This window comes from Parus major, chromosome 2 (assembly GCF_001522545.3).
Source record: "Parus major isolate Abel chromosome 2, Parus_major1.1, whole genome shotgun sequence".
Lineage (NCBI taxonomy): Eukaryota > Metazoa > Chordata > Aves > Passeriformes > Paridae > Parus > Parus major.
In genome coordinates this window covers 43010634-43031458 of record NC_031769.1, presented here as the reverse complement: position 1 = coordinate 43031458, position 20825 = coordinate 43010634, and the positions used below count along the sequence as shown (strand labels likewise).

Here is a 20825-nt window from a genome sequence, read left to right as displayed (position 1 = left end):
GCATTTGATTTTTGTTCATTTTTTAGGACTTTTCATTAACTTTTAGGACTGAAAAATCAGGAACTAAATGAATCTTAAAATACTTCCTACTTACCGGATCTTTAATTGGCCAGTCTGGAAATCTGAGTGTATCACAAAGATGCTTGAGGTAATAAATGTTACAGAACAGCTCATTTTCCAGTTGGGGATAGTTGATAACTGGGATGGGACAGTATTGGTAGAGGGCTCTTGTATTGCTTTGAAGACGAGGGGTGAAGTCAGCAAGATGAGCAGCAATCTTCTCTATCATTAGACGCCTAAAAGTTACAAAGTTTAGTTTAACACTTGCCCAGCTGTCCTCAATCCTCACTCACTGTACAAACATGTTCAATGATTTCTTCTGAAAAGGTTTTGCTTAGAATTTTCACACATTTCAGGAGGGGTTTAGAATTAGATTCTGTCCTTTTCTATCAGAAAGTTATTTAAACACCATGAAAACTAGATTATTGAAAACAATTAAAAGTGGTATTTTGCCTTTCTCAACACCTCTTTACTTTCTAGGAGAGCCTAATATGTATTTAAATATTAGAGGTATATCACAGAGATAGATACTGGTAATAAAAAAGTTCATATGAGTAAGTATATGCACTTCACATAGATAGTCAAATCTCCATTCACAAAATAACTTACTCAAGATGTTCAGAGAAATATTCCCATTCCCACTGCCAATTCTGCTCTCCCTTGCCCTCGTTATTTTTGGTTGAAGCAGAGTGCAGTGGAGGACATTGCCCTTGCAGAAGGTAAACAAGAGGAAGCCATGGAATCCAGGTATTTTCAGCTTTCTTTAAGAATGTCAAATACCTCTTCAACATAACCTGCCGTTCAGATTTATTTGTCCCTCTGACAGAAAACACTTACCTCATTTCATTGCTCCAAATTGCTTCCGGAGTGTCAAATTCTCCAAGGAATATCTCAGAAAATTTTTCTGGTTCATAGTTCTCTAAGTAACACACCATTGCTTCAGGAAGAATATGTCCAAGTATACTTCTTTGAACTATATCTTGACTTTTTGTCTACAGAAGAGATCACATGGTCATCTCAAAGGTAATTGAATTCTGTCTTGCTAATTAATTTGAGACCAAAAAGCTCTCCCCCTTTTCCCTTATAGTTCTCTTAAATTCTAGTTAAAAAACTACTACAGGTAGTCTGCAAAACTATTTGGAAACAGAGGTAGTTACTTTTGCAATCTACTCACTTCTTCAGACTTGAAAGCTTGTTTTGTATGTGTGTATTTCAAAAACCTAGAAGAGAAACAGCAGTTACTTTCTTTTTGTCTGATACTACGGTACCCTAGAATAGTAAGCAGACCAACATAGTCCAGCTGGCAGGTACTGCACATTTACTTTGAGACAGAAGAGTAACTGCAACAGCTGTAAAAATTTCTGCACTAAGTTCATTAAATCCTTGGAACTCCACCAAGCTAAACACTCCTGTGTTATAAATGTTGCCTTATGCTCATCATTTCAGTTTGAAAGCTTTGTTCCTGAAAGCTTGTTTTCTACACACACAAAAAAAAGATGCTGATAGACACAGACAACCTCTGTGCTGTTAGATCATCACTGCAGGGATGATTTTATACTAACTGCTGACAGGTCTATTACACCAGAGTCACTGTGGAAGCATGCAATCATTTCCCAATGCATTTCACTGTACAAGAGACTTAACTGGAATTGTAGGACAGCTTTTTATGAACTATTGCATTTATAAGGAAAGTACTGAAATGAACTGCAATAGCCACCTGCATGTGCAGTGCATTATCAGGCAGTACAGATTGATTTAACTGCTTTAGGCATCAATATTGAAAGAGGTTTTCAGACTTTTTAAACCCTTTAAATAGCTGCCTACTATCAAAAAGCTACATCAGCATATATGTAGCCTGTGTTACTGCATTTTAGTGCTTCAGTGTTTATTCTACAATAAGGCACGCCCAGCTGTACTGTTAAAACTGTATCATTGGACGTGCTCTCATTCCCTCTCTGGAAGGATCATAAGAAATTTACTTTTTGCTGACTGACTAGATCATGCGGAGGAAATCTTTTTAGAAGAAGAATTTCATGTTGGTTCTAGCTACCCACACTCCCCCAGAGCATGTAGAGATGTATGTAAAGCAGCAGTCCTGAGCATGACTGGTCACAAGGTACTTTTGGCTGTTCATTTTCCTCACCTTGCAATGGGAAGTACATTGGAACCAGTGTACATCATGATGAAGAAGAATACTCCACTCAGATAAAAACGAGGTAACTGAGGGTTGTCTTGCATGACATGAGAGAGTAATACAGCAACTTTTTCCACAAGGATAGGATCAAAAGTCAGCAAGAGCTGAAATCAAACATAAGCATTTATATTAGCTGCAAGAAATGCAAGTTATCTAGCCAAAACTGAAGCTTTAACTAATTATTGGGACAACCCAGAAACTTACAGGAATTATAGTTAAAGAATACTTCAGCTTGAAAACAGCAAGTGTCAATCAAAGACTATTTTAAGTTGAAAGAGACCTCAAATCCCTCTGCTAAAAGCATCATCTTCTAGACCTAGTTGATGAAGACCAATGTCCAGGTCTTTATAAGTCCAGGTCTAGGTGGCTCCTCAGTATCTCCAAGAACAGAAGTATTTCTTTACAAAATTGGCTGCAAAGCATGAAATTTGAAACAACACCCTATGAAAGGAACAACTGCATGGTCAGAGATCTGCACAATGTTACAATTGTTCTTTGATGTGTTTGCCCCACCTAAAGCATTCGGATGCAGAAGACAATAAAGTCAAACTTTCACTCATTTAGGTACATTTTGGAAGTTACTTACCTGAGTGATATGAGGAAGGCAAGTACTATCTGACAACAGCCTTTTCACTTTAGGCAGAGGTCTTATAATAGCATTATCTTGATCCCTAAAGAAATCAAGTAGTAGAGCAGTAAGCACAATCAGTGCCTTTTCTCTTTCAAGAACTAACAATTTTATTAAGTATTAGACTATTGAAGCCACACCCTTTGTCTTTTTTTGTTAGCTTCAAAGTTTGTTGTTAGACTTAGTAAATGTGGTTTAGTGTCCTGCATTAAAGCAGTTTTAAGTTAAACAAGAGCCTGTCTATAGCATTAGAAATGCACATAGCTTGTGCATTCATTCTCGCCATCCTTTTCACAATATTAGTATTGTCTCATTTACAAACTCTCTATTTGACCACAGAATGAATTACTACCATGTAAAAGGCTCTTTAATAGAGTTCCTTAATGTACTACTTTCTAAGGAAAGCTTTAAGACAGAATTTATGAATTCATGCATCTGTCACATAAAGTTAACCCTTTCTGCTGAAAAATCCCTGTTTACCTGCTGGGAAAATATCCACACATGGTGATGAGCATGTTGAGGACAAGTGTGGCAAGGTCAGTCTCATTCAACACAGGCTGGCCGCTGGCAAGCAAGCACCACTTCAGCTGAGGGATGACCTGTAAGGGTCGCCAGCCATCCATACCCTGAGCCCAGCAACGAGTTTTTGAAGTCAGATTTCCATTGTTCCATAGTTCCTGCATCTATTGCAAGATTAGAGATGAATTTAGTTTATTCAGCATTCAGAACCACCTTTGCTCCTAAACACTCACACTCATGGCAAGTTTTCAACTGCTGTACAGCTGACTATTATTGTTGAATGAAATTTCAATGTGTTTATAACACTGTCACATAGAATCATGAAGTAGAAGGTGTCAGATGATGTTGCAACTAACAGGCATGGAGGGGTAGGCAGTCTTACCAAAAAGGTTGTAGTTCTTGGCACTACATCAAGTCTTTTATCTAGCTTTAATCCTTATTTAAAGAGTTACTTGAAGAACATTCCTTAGCATTGCTTATGGTCTCTCTCACTGTTTGAGACACACCCAGTCAGCAGGACAAAAATAATTTGTCAAGTTGTGAGTCTGAAGCTGCCAGGTACCTCTTGAAAGCTGTAAGGGCCACTCCTTTCTTTGTCAGCATTGCCAAAGTACCATTCTTTCTCGCTCTCCCTCTTCGCATCAGGTGCTGCCTCAATCACGTTGCTCTAAAAGTGGATGTTTACAAGAATAGCTTTAGCTTCACAGTGCAAATATCACATTTCTACAGGAAATGTGAAAAGTACATTGATTTTTTTTTAAGAACTGTCCCTTTTGCAGAGCAACATATGAGTAGTAAGAAACAAAGGCCCCATACCTGCAAAGGGACTGTAGCTCTGCTCGTGTGAAGATGTGCCAGAGTAAGAAGATCTACAAGAATTCTGATACCATTTGAATCCATAAGGTCCTTCACATTTCTCTGTCAATAAATGAACTGAATTACTAAAATCATCTTCTAGATAAGCATTGCTGCCATTAAGCAATGATTATTTATTTCATCAATTTTTATTCAAGTAAGCTTTATTCAAGTAAGAAGTGACCACAAAGCAAGTCAAATCATTCTCTAAAGTGACTAGAATGATAAAATCACTACAATATTTACATATTTCCTTCAGCTTTCTCACCAGTAAATAACAGCTATCACATTCCAGAAAGCTGTATCAAACATTATTATAAAACTTCCTCAATACTTGAATTTTTGTTCAAGTTAATCCTGAAAGACTAGTTCAAACTATTTTACACAGCCAAAAGACTGATAAACTGCTGTACATGTCCGCCTTACCTTATTGAGGATCAGCTTATTGAGGAACAGGATCAATCTGTCCCGCTCAAGCCTGTCAGTGCACTGTTGCAAAGAAAAGAACAAGTTAGTATTTCATAGCACATACTAAAAGTTCCCTTCAAAAATCAACACAGTTGCAGCTGCAAAGCCCCATATTGTTTTTTCATGCCCAGAAAACCTACTGACTATTTATTAAGTGTTCAGTTTCATGCACAGCTAATAAAGGTAGTTTTCTGCCACTGAGGAGCAAAGGCCCTGCAACACTGTTGCTGCCCTGGATCAAACCCACTATTCTTCCAAGTCTCTGCTCTATCAGGACTACATTTGCAATCCCAGTGAACCAGTTAAAACAAGCACAAGAGAAAAAGAGATTGCTTTTAGCCAGCAGACAGTTACATCCCTGTAACTGTCTAATACAAATCTAAATCCCTGGTGAGATTATCAAGGCTCAAAGCAAAATAACAAGGGACTACACTGGTTCAGTTTCACTTGCAACAGCCAAAACCCATGCTGATACAGGGGCAGAACTCTTCCTTCAGACTTAATGGAAATTTATTTTTGCAAGCTGAATCAATTGTCAGACATAACTTAACAGACACTTAATAGACAAAGCAGCTACTACTACAAATCTAATCCACCACATATGCTCATCTGGAGCTATCATTTCATTAAGTCTGGGACTATGACTCGAAGGCAGTACTTTGAAACAATGTGATATGAAGAAAGATTCTCCTCTTATAAAGCTTCTGCATTTTTAAAAAGCAAGCTGAAGTTTAAGGCCAACAGAATGCAGATATAAGAGACTAGTTTGAAATATCTCTATGATCAACAGGTTTTTTAGTTAAACTTTAATGAAACTGAAACAAAGGGAGATACTAAGAACAGCTGTTGGACAGCATGGAAAGAAGTATTCACATACTGTAAATACAAAACTTGGGTTTCACAGTAACTTGAAGGATCTGAACATATGTTGGACTAGCAGTATGTTAACTACTATATGCAATAATTTAAAATAATTCTTACCCTTTCTAACATTCCAACAATGTACTTAGTATCAGAAAATGGTCCTATTTCTTCATGGCACCTTCCATAAACAATGGCCAATGCTTGCAGACATAAGCATTTCATATTCACTTTTGGGGTAAGCAAGAAGCGATGGTAGAGTTCATTGAAGAATTCATATCTAAAAGAGAAATGAGATTTTAGTAAAGAAAACAAACAGACCTTAGGAATGAGATAAGGTTTTAATAATGTCTCACGATCTTTTGATTGCTCCACTCTCTTCAGTTTCATCTTCTTCCAGCAACAATCTTAGATAATAATCCCCTATTTTTATTTCCTCAGAAAGGCACTCATATTTCACCTGTAACACAGAACACCTTAGTTAACAATATATATTGACAATATATATTGTTTCTCCTTCAGTAAGCTTTTGCTTGCATAACAAAACTGAGCTTGATTGCATCTAAAAACCCAACAAGGTTAGCAAACTCTCCTAAGCCGTAGGAAAACTGAAATTTGCAAGTTTTCTGTTAAAGAAACATACATCTACAAAATAAAAGCCACTGACTATTGCTGCCCTCCTGAATAAATGAAGCTTCTTATCTTATTGAAATCTCCATTTCCAGCCTTCAACTAACTTGTTTCTAATACCAGCTGGTTTTATTAACTAAACTTGAGTAACACACAATGCATTCAGTGACTCAGGTTTTAATAAGTATACCATTGCAAGGTATTTCACTTAATGTTACTGCAAGTGTGAAACACAAGCATGATCTAATTACTAGTTATGCTTGCTGCTGTGCTGGATAATAAAAGCCTAGAGGCATCAGTTCACAAAACAAGAAGCTGAAGTAAAATTGCACAATAAAAACCATCATTAACTTCAAAGCAACTACATTAAATTTAATAAATGCCTCAATGTTCAGTGGTAACAAGCACTTGGCAAGCACTTACCTCTAACATACAAGAAAGCTACTCTACAGTGTGTTTTTTTTATCCATACTTTGCAGATTTTTCATGAGGCCACAAAGTTATCTACAGATTTGATCATAGCCTATCATACAACTAGTATGCTTTCAGAGGATAGCCACCACCCCCCCTTGCCAAAGATTTCATAGTTGATAGGAAAGTCTTTGTCACCACTATCTAGTTCAAATACTTACAGCATAGTCCAATAACATATTCATTACTATTTAAAAACAAATCTGTGGGACAGCAGCTGTTCAATCCAGTCCCAAAGTATCCCGGGTCATAGCTGCAAGAATGCTACTGATACATTCCAGCAGCCTAAAGCCACACAGGAGCACAGAGTACATGGGGGAAGTCTTTATTACTAAGTTTCAAATCTGTACTTCTGATTCGGTCCCAGTTTGCAGTGCTAAAAGGTTGGGACAGCAGACACTGTGCCTGACCTATACCTGAAGGAAACTTGGAAAAACAAATGCCAAAGTGCAAGAAATACCAATCTAAACCCTGCCTATTTACTGCATCAGTGTAAGAAGCAACCTATAGTTGTGTGATAAGGATAAAATGTAAAATTGTTCTCTTGCATAGAGCATTAGCCTGATGTCTTGCAATTCTTCCTGATTTTCAGAGTAATCAGCTAAGAAATTCCCCAAACCAAGTTTGTTTTCATTTCACTAATAGTTCTCAGTACAAATGTAACTAGAAAGCCATACTCAAGGATGGCAATGGGAAGATCTAAGGAGTATCTTGCAGTTGAATTCAAGGGTGCTTTGAATTCAACTGCTTTGCTAAAGCGTTACACATTAATTAAAACCACATTGTTGTTCGGAACCACAACAATACTGGAGATAAGAGAACAGTAAAGGAAGTGTTTATTAGCACATTACTTGAAAACATCTTGCAAGATGTTTTGAGAAAGCCAATCAGGACCATACAGATTGCTTTGCAGAACCATCCAAGTTTTTTTTATTAGTTTTGGTTCTGCTGTTCCTAGAACAGGATGACAATGACCTTCATCTATAATTTACAATGCAGCATGTTTTAGCCCCATAACATATTCATAATTTGGCAGTACAGCATTTAACAGACACAGGATTACTGAAACATGATGGAAATAAAGCCAATAAACTTGTTATCAGAAAAAAGTGACTTCTGAAACTACCCAAAACAATTTGGATAGAACACACACACAAAAAATTTGACTTATCTGTACAACACTGTAAGGACCAACCCTCGACCTAATGCAAGAATACACCATGGGTTCTAATAAATGTTTCACCTCCACAGCATCATTTGTTAGGTTAAAGAGGACTCTGTTTTGCACAGTGACACTGGACAGTAGTACCTGTTCACTGATTCAAGCCTTAGCAGTTGATTCCATAACCCCAAAAAAAATTCTAGCTTGCAGTCAGGGATCATCCACACAAGATTCACTTGTGGAATCAGAGACAGAAGTGACATTTCAAGTAGACATATTTTACAGATGCATTTTGCCCTATAGTAGGTCAATTACCTCAAACTCCTGGTGGTTCCATGAGATAACGTTAGCACTACCAAGTTCTCTGTCAATATTAAATGCCCTCATCTCAGACTCAAGAGTATCTCTCAGTTCTTCCCGTGTTTTGAAGTTCCAAATCAAGTTTGATCTAGCATGATCCTGAACAAATCTAAAAAAGAAGTTACATAGTTTAAACCCCTCAAAACATTATCTGAAAAGCAGATATAATTCAGCTGGCAAGCTAGAGGAGATTGTTAGCATTAATGGACCTTAATTAAAAGACAGAGAGCAGTGGTCTCCAATTTGTTACAGTAATTACAGTTGTTCACTTGTATACTGTTTTCACAGCCATGGACACCAGCCTAGACTAAAGCACGCCCATGTCATCCCTTTGGGCTCAGTTTGCCATCTGCATGTAGTTGATGAGCAGGAGAAAGGCAAGCAATTCACTGTAAGCCAATAAAGGCTACAGGTAAACAATCCAGAGCAGCAGACATGCACAGACCAGCTGTGTTTTAAACCAACAACAACATAAAGTAGCTCATGTAGTAAAATAGAAGTTAATGCCGTAAGTGTCACAAAACAGTCAGCGGACATTCTTTAGTAGAAGTTACCAACACAGCCTTTGGATCCAAAGATTGAGAATGGACTTTAATACCAAAGGTTTAGGAGCACACAAATCTTCCTTTCATGAAACTATTTGACATTTAGAAACATCAAGCAGCTAAGATTAAGGAATTTCCCCAAGCTTGCTTAGTTTGTTAGCCAAGCCAAGTTTCATTAGTCTATTTAACACAATGGCCCTAGCCAAAGCGATATATCTTTTCCAGATGGATGCCCCTCCCTTGTAACTTTGACAGCTGTAAGAACTCACAGGCAAGCAACCTGCATTTAGGACCTGTGGCTCTACTTGAAATCCAGTATCCATGTGCTTTCTCTTGCCCTGCTCTAAGGTCATGTTTGTTCCAATTCAAGTTACAAGATCTTGAGTAGCTTACAGGTTGACATACCATCAAACTACAAGGCTTTCCAGTGCTACTTCACTTGGCCTTCAATACCATGCAGATTTGCACCTGCAGTTTGTTATTTACTCTTCCTTTTGGTTCAAGGATAAAAATTATGTAGTTTGATAATATTTCAGAAGCTTTCTAAATTCCTCCTTTCCCTAAACACAAGTGAAATCCTTATTTATAGCTTAGGGGGTTTTTAGTATGTAGCTGTTAGAAAACACTTGCACTGTTCAAGTCAGGTAGAAATTGGAAGTCACTTGTATCTGAGACCACAATATTAACTTTAGCATTTTCACCTGTAATAGAAGAGATCCCAGTTTGCTTCTATTTTTATTCTTTGGCGTCGTTTCCTTAATATCACTGGTTTCTGAATAATGTTCTGCAAAAGAATCAAATTTCACAAGTTAGAAGAGGCAGATACCTCCCATTTTTCCCTTTTAAAATAAAAGGCTGGATTTTTTTACACTCCTTCAAAAACAATAATAAGTTAAGCATCATTAATAATGTCTCCTTTTCTAGTGAGTAGCAGCAACAGACTTTTTTCACAAGTGTTATTTGCACCAAGTTAAATCATGCCAGAGAAACTTTCAGCTGTTTGAAAAATCATTTGTTTAGAATCAAGTTCTCTCTGAAAAAAGCTTAATTTCCACCACCGCAGGCATTCATCAGCTCCAAAGCTGATGGAGGTGAAAACCCACATTAAGAATGTTTTGCTCTTGAAAGAACTAGAGGAAGTCACAAAAATAAAACCAAGCCTGACTTGGTCACTGAAAGATTCCCTATTTTGATGAAGCATGAAATCAGTGTTATCATCTACATGAAGTATCACATGCAAGCAGAAGTCTGAGCAATAGAGTCCACACAAGTGACAGAGATATACAGACTCACCATATTGTTTCTGTCCTGATTATGAAGAAAAAATGGAAGAAAAAGAAAAATATATTTAACACTCCAGAGTCACTGAAGTAATTTAAAGCTGTAACACCAAACTTGCTACTATCTCTTCTCCAAGCTACACTTGCACACATTTACTGCGAAATGACACAGCTCAGAACTCCACATAGAAAAATTACTCTTTAAACTCAGTACCTAGACAAGTTGTTTAAAGTCCTTTAAGCAAAGTTTAAAATTTGACCTTCCATTATTTTTCACATTTCTTCAATTTTCCTTTTTTGAACCTAATTCACCATTACTTCAGAAATATTACTATCGAACTTCTGCACCATGTCCTACACGCTTGAGCTAGATTTTCCTAAATTAAAGCTTATTACTACATCAAACAATTACAAAGACAGGCATTTTCAATACTCTGCATTTTCATCATTCTTTGCATGTACAACAGACTGTTTCACTTCCAGAATGTATTAGAATTTGCTTATAGTAAAGAAAGTTAAGGGGAACACCTCATAATTGAAAGTTTGTCATTTAGAACATGGCAATAAAACTAAAAGAAAAAGGAGACCAACAGTAAAAACTCAAGCAGTGCTTAAGCTCTCCTCTAGTAACAACAGATCAAAACAGTTATTTATTACTTCAGTCTCAATCATGACCTTAGGTACAGCCTTGTGTTGCCCTTTAAGCACTGAGACACCCATATTCAAGTGAATCCTAAGGTGGTGTCCCTGTCCATGGCAGGGAGAATAGAACTAGATGATGTTTAAGGTCCCTTCCAACCCAGGCTATTCTATGATTCCTCAAGCAGGTTCCATAACTAAAATATTACTGGTGTACAGTACACAATTTTGAATGCAAAGAATATTCCATTTCTTTTAAATACACTTCAAAAACTGGTTTCAACACATTTCCAGCAATTTTCTCCTGTATCTTACAAGAAATGCATACAGGCTGCGCTGCAGTTTGATAAGGTTGGCTAAAGCTTAATACATATTAATTATAATATAATTAATACATATTAATTATAAGGAATTAATTTGTCTGCTCAACATTCTCCCTGGAACCCATTTCTAACCCAAGAATAAGAAGTAGAGAGTTTGCTAAAAGGAAGGAGAACTCTCACATCACAACATTTCTTTACTATTTATTTGAGTGTGTGTTCTGACACTCAACTGGTTACTGTGACTTAGTCAAGTTGCTCTAACAAAGAGTTTCAAATACTTTTACCTCTTTTTGAGCTATGCCCATTCGATCTCTCCAGTGCATCAAGACTAGATCCACCTTCTCTTTGGCAAATTTTTCAACTTCCTTTGCAGCTTTTCCAGCCAGTCTCTGCCACTCTGGCACTTTATTAAACTTGCCATACTGATCCTGCAGAATAAAACTAATTATTTACAGTTGTGGGTTATCTTTGCTGCAGGTCAATGCAGCAGTCAAGTGTCTGTATTAGAAAAGTCACTAAGACTATACATCTATATAATGGAAGAGGTAAGACAACTACAATTACTTACAGTTGCAATTTTTAAGTTATCTCTAACATGCATTCTATCAGCATCTTTTTCAGGAACAGGATCGGTACTGTCAAGGTATGCCAGCAAACCTGGTGGCTAAAAACATTTAAAACCAATGTAAACACACATGGTTAATGAACAGAAACCATCACATTAGGTAATAACAATTTCTTTAAATCAGAGATTTCAAAATTTATATTTTGTAACTTTATCAAGTATTTATATTCTACTCTGAAGTAAGTATGTAAAGCTACAACATTTTCTTTTGCTGTGATTAGTAAAATGGCTCCATCCTCAACAGAATTGCTCAACAGAGACATATTACTGGCTTCAGTGAAGCAGAACTCTGGGCTATATCCCATTTCTTAAAGCAGCACTTAATGAACCTAAAGAATTCAGGAAGAAAATAAGGCTATACTGAGAGGGATGAATAGAATCCAGTAGAATCCATCCATATCCTCTGACATGGACTAAATGTTACATGTGACATCAGAGATGAGATAGTCTTTTTTGATTAAGCTTTCCATAAGAATAGTGACCAAGATCAGGACAGTTTGCTCTGCCAAAAAGGAAGGAACTGCTATTTTGAAATTCAAAGCTGTTAACTTCCCAGGTAGAATAATTTCTTATAACACTACTCATTAAACTGACTTCACTGAAGTAACTTAAGCAAGAAGCATTCAGGAGGCTGTAAGGGTGAAAGAGCATATTAATGATCAGCATATGAACTAACAACATATAAATTTAACCAAGTTACAAGCAAACAAAGTTGGACAGGCAAGACATGAACGCATAGACAGAACTCTTAATATCTTAATTTCTTATTGGCACAAAATGTTAGAGACATGCTTACAATGTCTCCCACATTTTTGTTCTTTTAATCAAGAAAAAGAAGTCAAGACACCTTATTTTAGAGTTTTGTGACAAAGTATTTTAAAAAGTGTCAGGGGGGCAACAGAAAATTTATAGAGTATGAGATACTTTGAAGTAGATATCAATATCCTTTAATTAGCAGATGCCAGACTGCTGATCTTCCAAGCAAGACCTTCTCCCTTAAAGGGAAAAGGGAATATGTTTACTATATAGACTGTCCCAACTTTGATACTGCAAGCTTTCATAGTTTATTCTTTTGCTACTCCATAATCTGATTTTACTTACCAAAATACGTTTCAACAAATTCATAGCAGTTTTGTTCTCAGCTGTCCAGAGGCCAACCAAATGTCTACTTAACTGCCTGAAAAAGCCATTGAAATTAACAAACTGCTAGTTACTACTTTAAACAGATTTTTAAACCGCTAAACTGTCACCCTTACCAAGCTGATGAAATGAAGATGAGCAAGAGCTTCGTGCTCTTGAGTGAGTAAGAGCACAAAGCATTACATTCTTCAAGGATATGCTTAGCATGCCTTAAAGTGTTGCCTCTAAGAAGTTCCAGTGAAGTTAGTGGAACAGTAGCAGCACATGCTTTTTGATCTAAACCTCAAAGAACACTTGAGCAATAGAGCAGAAACATCTAATAACCAAGTGTAAGTTTATCCAGCCAACCTTAATTTACAGCTAAAGTTAAGAGACCAGAAGCCACCAAGAACTGCGACATGCTCTACTTGAAATTCTTAGTATCATTCTTATTGGCTAGAAAAGCCTTTCTGGAAGCCTGCCTTCTATGCCAACTGATGCTTTCTGCCAACATTTGTCACTAGGATTCTACTGCACTGAACTGAAGCACTGCTACAAGCACATTGTAAGCAGTAGCACCAAACAGAACTAGCATGACAGATGGTTTCATACCAGCTCTCTCCTGAATGATACACAGTGGCAACAAGTTCCACTTGTCCCTACATTCCTTAACAACTCTAAGCATTTCAAGAATTCACAGCAAAAGCTTCTGAAATCTTGTATTTGAATGGAAAAAATTGAATCATTGCTCATCCACTACAGCATCCTCTCAGAGATTCCAAGTTCTACTGATTGTTGATTCAGGAAATAATTTCCGTCAGGAAACTTCTCTCTCAGATAGGATGGGTTACCCTAACTGCATGCAAGATGTCTGAGATGTGCACACATTTTTTATACAGTTGTACAGTACAAGTTGAAACTTTGTACAAGTTCCAAACATTCTACTTGCCTTTTCTTCCCCTGAATTAAAAGAAATAAAAACCAAAACTTGAGCCATTAATGAGCAACCAACCCAAGCCCACCTTAACAAACGAATAATCAAGGATTTATTAAGTGGCTGCAGCCTTGGCTGAAGCTTGCTCTACTAAAATGTACCAGCTGCTAAAGAAAATATTCTCCTGAAGAACTGCAACTTTTCTTCCCTGACCTCCCAGTGTTCCCTAGGCCATTACTTAGATTTTTTTAAACATGATATATCAAGTGAGATGGACATACCTATTTGTAAGCATCCTTTGATCTGTGCTTATTGTAAACATAGCAGTGTGCAAGTGACGAGGTAAGGCACCTTCACTGAGGGCAAGATCTTGCATTTTGGTAGCAATCTCTTTGTCTCCTTCCTTTGGAAACAGGGCAATATGGTTACTAAACAAAGCACCTTAGTTAAGCTGCTTTTATCTAAGTCTACAGTTCCAAGGCCTTCTTGACCATCAATTATGCCAACTAATATTAAAAAACCAGAAGCTAGAGTATGATAGGTTTTAAATAAAAGTTCTCCACAGCAACTGCTCAATGCTGTAGTAAAGCCACGGACCAAATAACTGGTAGTTACATCTATGAGGACAGTAACTGAAGAGGGCAGGATGCCTGTCTCACATCATACATCAGGAGGTTGTAGTAGAAGTACCATTTTCACACTGCAATTATAAATTGGAATTAAATGAAAAATGGCAGCCAAGGGCTTGTTGCTTGACTTTTGCCAACAGTAACCATTTAAGATTGATGGCTGCTGTTCAGTTTAGACAGCCACATGGGTAAGACTGCCACTCAGTCAAGACACATTAGTTGCAATGAATAAGAAAAAGCTTTTGCAGCACTTTTACCCTTCTAGATGACAGGACTTTTAATAAACACCATAGTAACTTTTAGCTAACATTATCAGGTACATTGATGGAAACTTGAAGATTTGAAATATCTCTATTTCAAGTGTTCATTCACTTCCATTCCAAGAAAGTAGTAGATGGGTTTCAGACGCATAAGCCATTGTGATTCAATGAGGCACTAAATTAAACCCTGAATTTCAACCCAGGAAGTGTAAAGAGTAAGTTAGCAAGGACACCCTGCAATAATCATGAGCAACCCTTGAGAAGTATGGACTTGGCCCATACATTACATGGTATGGAAACTTAAAGCCAAAGCAAGAACAGAGGCTGACATCAGTAGCTCTGGGACATTACTACTTGCTAATCCCGGTCCCATTCCATCTGGCAATGCATCCTAGGAAATACAGCCTCTCCTCCTTGAGATACCTCTAACATGCAGGAGAAGTCTGGTGGCTCTGAGGTATGTGGCTGAGCTACATACAACATTTACAGCCAAATCTTGACTGCAACATGAAGACATGCAAGCCATTACCTAATGTCCCAAATCACATGCTTTCCAAACCCCCAAGTGTAAGATAAAGCAAGTTGCTATATTAAACCACTCACAATTAAGCTGGTGTTCTGTTCCTCACCTTCCAACTTCCCCCTCCCCACTTTGAGAAGCTAATATAACAAACTTCTCCGGGTCAGCAACTTCACTTCCAAAATAGACAATACATATTTTGCATGCTATTCCAGTCAACATTGATAAAATCTCACCTCTATTATTGCCTTCATCACCAAACCTGCTCCTTTCACAATTGCCATGGAAGGGTGCTAGAACAGAATAAAAACAAACAAAAAAAATCATCCAAGTGCAAAAACTGAAGATTAGATCATCTGTGATTCAGTTTCTTTAACTAATATACATGGCTGTTCTACCTCCAATTCAGTTTTGTGAAAACTAGTCTTAAGAGTTCCTACCCTATCTTTGAACAAGCACCTCTCATGCAACTCCCAGACAGAATTCCTGGCACTGAACAGCTGTATTTATCAGAGAAGCTGGAATAATGATGAGGAAACTGGTTGACAAGCTGACACTCATCAAAAAGCAGAAGAAAATACTACTTTTACGGTATAGAAGGCATGGATATTTTCGCTAAAAATGCTACAATCCTTACAGGTTTATTACTGAAGAGGACGTTACTGTGGTGTTCTATCTCTTAACTCTCATTTACTGAGAAAGAAACAAAAAGGCAGAAGACTTTCCAGTCAGGGGAAGATCTCTGCATCTGTTGAATCTATCTGGAAGTCCAACCTGTGTTTCTGGAAACAGGTCTTAGGCAGTCTATTCTATGATGATTTGGCATATCATTCACCACAGAATAATCACCTCAATCTGATATCTGAAGGCAAAATAAAAGGCCACTAAAACATTCACCAAGATAGAAAAGATTCAGGCACATTAACCAGCTGAAGACAAATCTGTCTTTTAGGAAAACAAGAAAAAACTCACGTTCATTGATTACCTGAAGCCTCTAATAATAGTGAAAAGTAAGTCTTACCTGAAAGAGCTTAAATAATGTTCTTCCATTAGATGCCACCATTTCCAACAACATGTCAAACTGCTGCCCCTCAGTAGTCTCACTATATGGAGCACATAGGGCAAATGTCAGGAAGTCCAGAAGTGAACTAATTACTAGGGCACCCGTCCCATGATCCTGAAATTAGGAAGACAGGTATGTAATTCAGACACAGTGGTCCAAGAGTATTCATGATGCTGAAGCTGCTCTTCTTTGTCAAGGCATTAAAATAGTCTGTAAACAAAAACTACTACAAGTTTAGAATACTCCATTATTTGGTGTATGGCACAACCCTGGTAAAAAAATTGGTTTCTATAGCATATTGGAGATTCATACTACTTTTATCTAGTTTAATCCCACAAATACAAGTTTATGCTATTCTTTTGCTTATCCAGTTTCCATATTAAACATGCAAACATTTGTTGCAAGACATTCAACTTCTGAAGTACTGACAACTATGTCCTAACCTATCAAGATCCAAGCTTAATTAGAACAAACTTCAGTGCCAGACAGAGCTGTATTTTCAACTGCAGGTGTAAATACATTCAAAGAGACATCTAAGTATGACAAAAGCATTTTCATTACAATTAGGAAAGGCACTTAAAGAAGCTTAAATCTATTTCCAAAATTTGACTTACCACATGGGAATTGAATTTCTCTAGTAGATTTTCTAGAAACTTCTTTGAAGAAAGAAGGGAAGCTTTGTTCAGCTGCTCCTGCCTCAAGTCATAGTCATCATGCATGGGCTATAAAAAAAGAAATATTCACTATGTAGCCACATTTCAACCCTCAGTTCTTAACAGCTCCAAAATCCACTCTGTAATCCAAAAGCTATTCTCTCTACCCACATCCTCCTTCAAATTCAGCAAGAAATCAATGTATAACAAGTTATTCCATGTCTGAACACACTGCAGGTTGAATGGCAGTCCCTATTTCCACATCATTCAGTAGCCTGAAGTTCACATATTCCAAAGTAAAAGAACCTGAAATTTAATACTTACACACATAAGAGCACAAAGCATGTCAATAGAGGCATGGGTTACTCCATCATTGTTCCTTTTGAGGGCTTTCACAACCTTCACTCCTAATCGTTCTCGAAATCTTTTGAAACGAAAGCAAAACCACTAAGATCAGAGAAGAAACTAAAATCTTAAAATTAAGATTAAATCTAATCAGCAGCCAAGAGGGGTCTGCTCCCATTGCATTTAGCAAGCCAGTACCGTGATATTTTCATAAATTTGAGATTCTTGGTAGGAAAATATTGACTTCACTGTTAGCAACATGCCAAGCACATTCATCAAAATAAAGATCTATCTGTGTAGTCACAGGATACTATTTACAGAGAAACAGAAGTTTATAAAGGTCTCAGACTAAGTGCTTTTGTTACTCCTCTCATCATTCTCTATATCATAGTTGCTCTATATTTCCTAGTCATAAATATTTCTAATAATATTTTGTTTTCAGAACAACAGTTTTTCTGCTTCCTTATGTTATTTAAGACAAACTCCAAGTAGTCAGTACTTACTACAGAAGTACAACCTCCTAACATCATTTTATCTTGTGTTGAACTGAAGACAGCAATGACATTAGCATACTTTGAGAATAAACAACTGCCTACTTCAAGGACAGATGAAGGTACATGTTAAAAATTTTTCCACTAGGAAAATCATTAAACTGTAGTTGCCTCAAGACAGAGTATTTGGCACACGAAGAATTAGCTTTACTTGCAAATTATTACCTGGGACTGTCAATTTGCACAAAAGCCCGGTGACAGCCTCATACTACTGAAAACAATCTTGTACAGTGTTACAGTCCTTTTCAGAAGGGAGTCCTAATTCCATTTCTTACTTTTGACCTAAGTTACTAACAAAAGCTCAAGACCTATTTTTATCTACTACCTCCAAGCTTTAAGAGACTTTGCACTTACTTTGGAAGCTGAGTAAAGGCAAGGAAGCCTGCTTTTGAAGCCACTAGTCGTCTTACTGCTTGGAATTGGCTTTCAAGCTCTGCATTAGATGCTGCAATATCTCCCTCCTGGGAGAGCAATGCTGTTATGGCATTATTAATGAGCTTCTCCTTGTTTTCTGAGAACAGACCCTGGTTAAAAAATAACAAGCATTAATTCCTTTATGCATTAGCAACATCTTAAAAGGATGGGTAAAGACTCTGTTCTTACATCTTGTGTGACTGCATGTAGGACTCCACTGTAGGAAATGTTAGCATTGAATCTGAACACAGCATCTGCAAAGTTACCATCTGAAAAAAGACATACCAAAAGTTAAGTGTACAGTACCTGACTCGATACCTGGATGCCTTAAAGAGCACTATAAACCCAGCTAAGAAGCGTTAGCTTACTTGGAGGAGCAGCCAAAAACTTCAGATGAAGGCTCTCTACTTCTTCATCTACAGGCATACTGAGTAATCCCCAACGCTGGCCTTTGTGTGTGGAGGTCATTTTCACACAGACATCTCTATTACCAGAGGCTCTCACTCCATCCAGCAAGCTAGCCAGGAGAGAATCTCTGTGTTGGGACAATGACACACAAATAGAATTTAAATCAGAAGTGGTGCCAAAGAACCAAGGGGGAAAAAAAATCACATCATGAAAGGCAGCATGGAGTCTCTAACTAACACTACTGCCAACAGCTACACCTCTGGAAGAAACCATCAACTTTCAGTGTTCCTTTACTCACTGTTAGGAGAGAGCTGACTTACACTCAGTACAGCCAGCTGCAGCCTTTCACTAATGGGATCAATTCTAGATTACCTGTTAATGAGTGACACATACTGCCAGCCAATTGATCCCTGTGCTTTCTGCAAAATCTCACTTAGCAGGATTAGACTGTATTACAACTGCAAGTGCACTGTTCTACTGGTAGTTTTAAATAGAATCAACTAAGACTGTTTCAAGCAAAGAGTTCAAAGGGTTCACAGCCTTCACAATTCCATACTACCTAGACTGTGCTTTCTTCCCTTGTTTCAGATATACTAAACCAAGTACTGCATACACAGAACTATATTGCTTAGGAGAAACATCTAAGTCCAACATCCTTTTACGTTCATCAGAACACCTGTGGAGAGATTTTCTCAAAGTTAAGATGAAGGTAAATGGGAGAGATTTAGTTTCTGTAACAAATCTTGATTTATAAGTGGCAAACTGCTAGAACAGCAAGGCTTTGAGTTAACCCCTGCAAGGGTCAGAGTTTATAGAAGCTGAGGAATGACAAACACTACAGTATCAACTCCCATTTGAATCTATAATGCACAGAAGCTCCAGTTACCTTTCTGTTGAAGAGTATTTCCGAATTTGTCCTTTGATGAATTCAATGGTGAAAAGCTGGGGGTTTTCACAGTCACACACTATTGCAAATACCTAAAAATAAGGGACAAGGATCACATTCATGAAGCAGTGTTATTTAGCTACTCTACAAACTAAGGCTTACATATACTGTCAATTCCAGCCTTTTAGAGCCTTTATTTGAAGAAGTAGTACTGAGAAAGAATGCCCCTTACCTCGCCTAAAGGTTTCAAGGTTGCAATGTTGTAGGTAGCTGGATCCCTCTCAACTAAGCAAGCTTCTGTAAGAGCTAGTACTCTTTTCACAGGCTCCTTGTAAAACAAGAGAGAGGCATGCTAGGAAAGAGAACACTTAGTACTTAGTAGGAACCAAGTATGTTCAGTCTGACAGCCTTACCAAGTGCCTAGGTGTTATTTTTTGAACAACAAACTCTGCTAAAGATGTTATAGATTCATCATTGCTGTACTTTCCAAAGCGAAGATTCAAGTACTGCTCGAATTCTAGGGATTCTTTCCTTATCCGCAGAGAGATGCCTATGAAGTTGCCAGCATGCTCTATTGCACTCTTGATAATTTCCTCCCTCTGCTCAGAGGCAAACAAGTGCTGCAAATTTTGTAAAGAAAAAGAAATACGTCACAACTGAAGAAAATCAGAGTTCTATAAACAATCCTCCTCTGTACACCTAACAGTAGGGAACATGCACAGTAGCTGGACTGGCCTTTGCTACGTGCATAGTATAGGCAGGTATTTATTACACAAGAGATCTACTATTAACTTTACATTTGCCTTTAAAATAAATATCTACAGCAGCTATTCCTAAAGGATACCCTGCTACACATTAGTGTGCCATTAAAGTTGTGGTCTGCATGATTTGCCTGTCCACCCTTGGCAACAGACCCCGACAGCCTGGCAGGAGTGAGGACCCTGAGAAAGCAATTTGGGCTACCACGGGTGATCTTCAAGGTTAGGGCAGCTCTAGAGGATTCATTACATATTGCTAGTCTTATGCCAGAGAAAAGCATGCTGCAGTACAAAAGACATGGAAACCCTCATCTAGTCCTATTTTGTTAGTAGAGACTGAGGTAGTTATATATGAGAATTAATTTATGGTTAATACTGTAAAGATCCTTTTCAGCTGCTTGAAGTACAGTACACAGAAACCCTGTGATCATTTTAGAACCAACATTATACTGCAGTATTTCCCAAGCAAAGCTGCCAAGTAATCAGATCACAGGTCTAAAGAGGCAATGGCATCACTGGTCAGTCTATTTCTGAATTGAATCCTTCCATCAGTTAGGTAGATTAGTAACACAATGCCTGTCACTTCTGTAAATTTGAGAAATGACAGGAAATTCCACATCCACATTACATTTAACATACTTACTATCTGAAAAAACCTAGACATT

General features: G+C 37.6%; 1 protein-coding gene across 3 annotated transcripts in view; it reads right to left on the bottom strand.

The window, feature by feature from the left end:
• The window catches only part of DNAJC13 (DnaJ heat shock protein family (Hsp40) member C13), a 57091-nt gene that overhangs the window by 21247 nt on the left and 15019 nt on the right, over positions 1–20825 (bottom strand). For 2 of the 3 annotated variants that reach the window (XR_001519287.2, XM_015617112.3), the window contains exons 7-34: positions 19816–20022; positions 19635–19730; positions 19403–19494; positions 18477–18643; positions 18298–18377; positions 18049–18218; positions 17123–17222; positions 16760–16867; positions 16104–16259; positions 15319–15375; positions 13955–14076; positions 12722–12797; positions 11564–11659; positions 11280–11423; positions 10047–10061; positions 9455–9537; positions 8164–8317; positions 5942–6045; positions 5706–5865; positions 4683–4745; positions 4218–4319; positions 3964–4068; positions 3363–3565; positions 2841–2925; positions 2204–2358; positions 1235–1280; positions 898–1052; positions 95–296 (exon numbers count right to left, since the gene is read on the bottom strand). Coding sequence is in view for 2 of the 3 variants with exons in the window: in XM_015617112.3 (XP_015472598.1) it covers positions 95–296; positions 898–1052; positions 1235–1280; positions 2204–2358; positions 2841–2925; positions 3363–3565; positions 3964–4068; positions 4218–4319; positions 4683–4745; positions 5706–5865; positions 5942–6045; positions 8164–8317; positions 9455–9537; positions 10047–10061; positions 11280–11423; positions 11564–11659; positions 12722–12797; positions 13955–14076; positions 15319–15375; positions 16104–16259; positions 16760–16867; positions 17123–17222; positions 18049–18218; positions 18298–18377; positions 18477–18643; positions 19403–19494; positions 19635–19730; positions 19816–20022 (3303 nt within the window). In the remaining variant the exon portion in view is untranslated. The remainder of the gene's footprint in view (positions 1–94; positions 297–897; positions 1053–1234; positions 1281–2203; positions 2359–2840; positions 2926–3362; positions 3566–3963; positions 4069–4217; positions 4320–4682; positions 4746–5705; positions 5866–5941; positions 6046–8163; positions 8318–9454; positions 9538–10046; positions 10062–11279; positions 11424–11563; positions 11660–12721; positions 12798–13954; positions 14077–15318; positions 15376–16103; positions 16260–16759; positions 16868–17122; positions 17223–18048; positions 18219–18297; positions 18378–18476; positions 18644–19402; positions 19495–19634; positions 19731–19815; positions 20023–20825) is intronic. The other variant, XM_015617113.3, reaches the window with a different exon arrangement.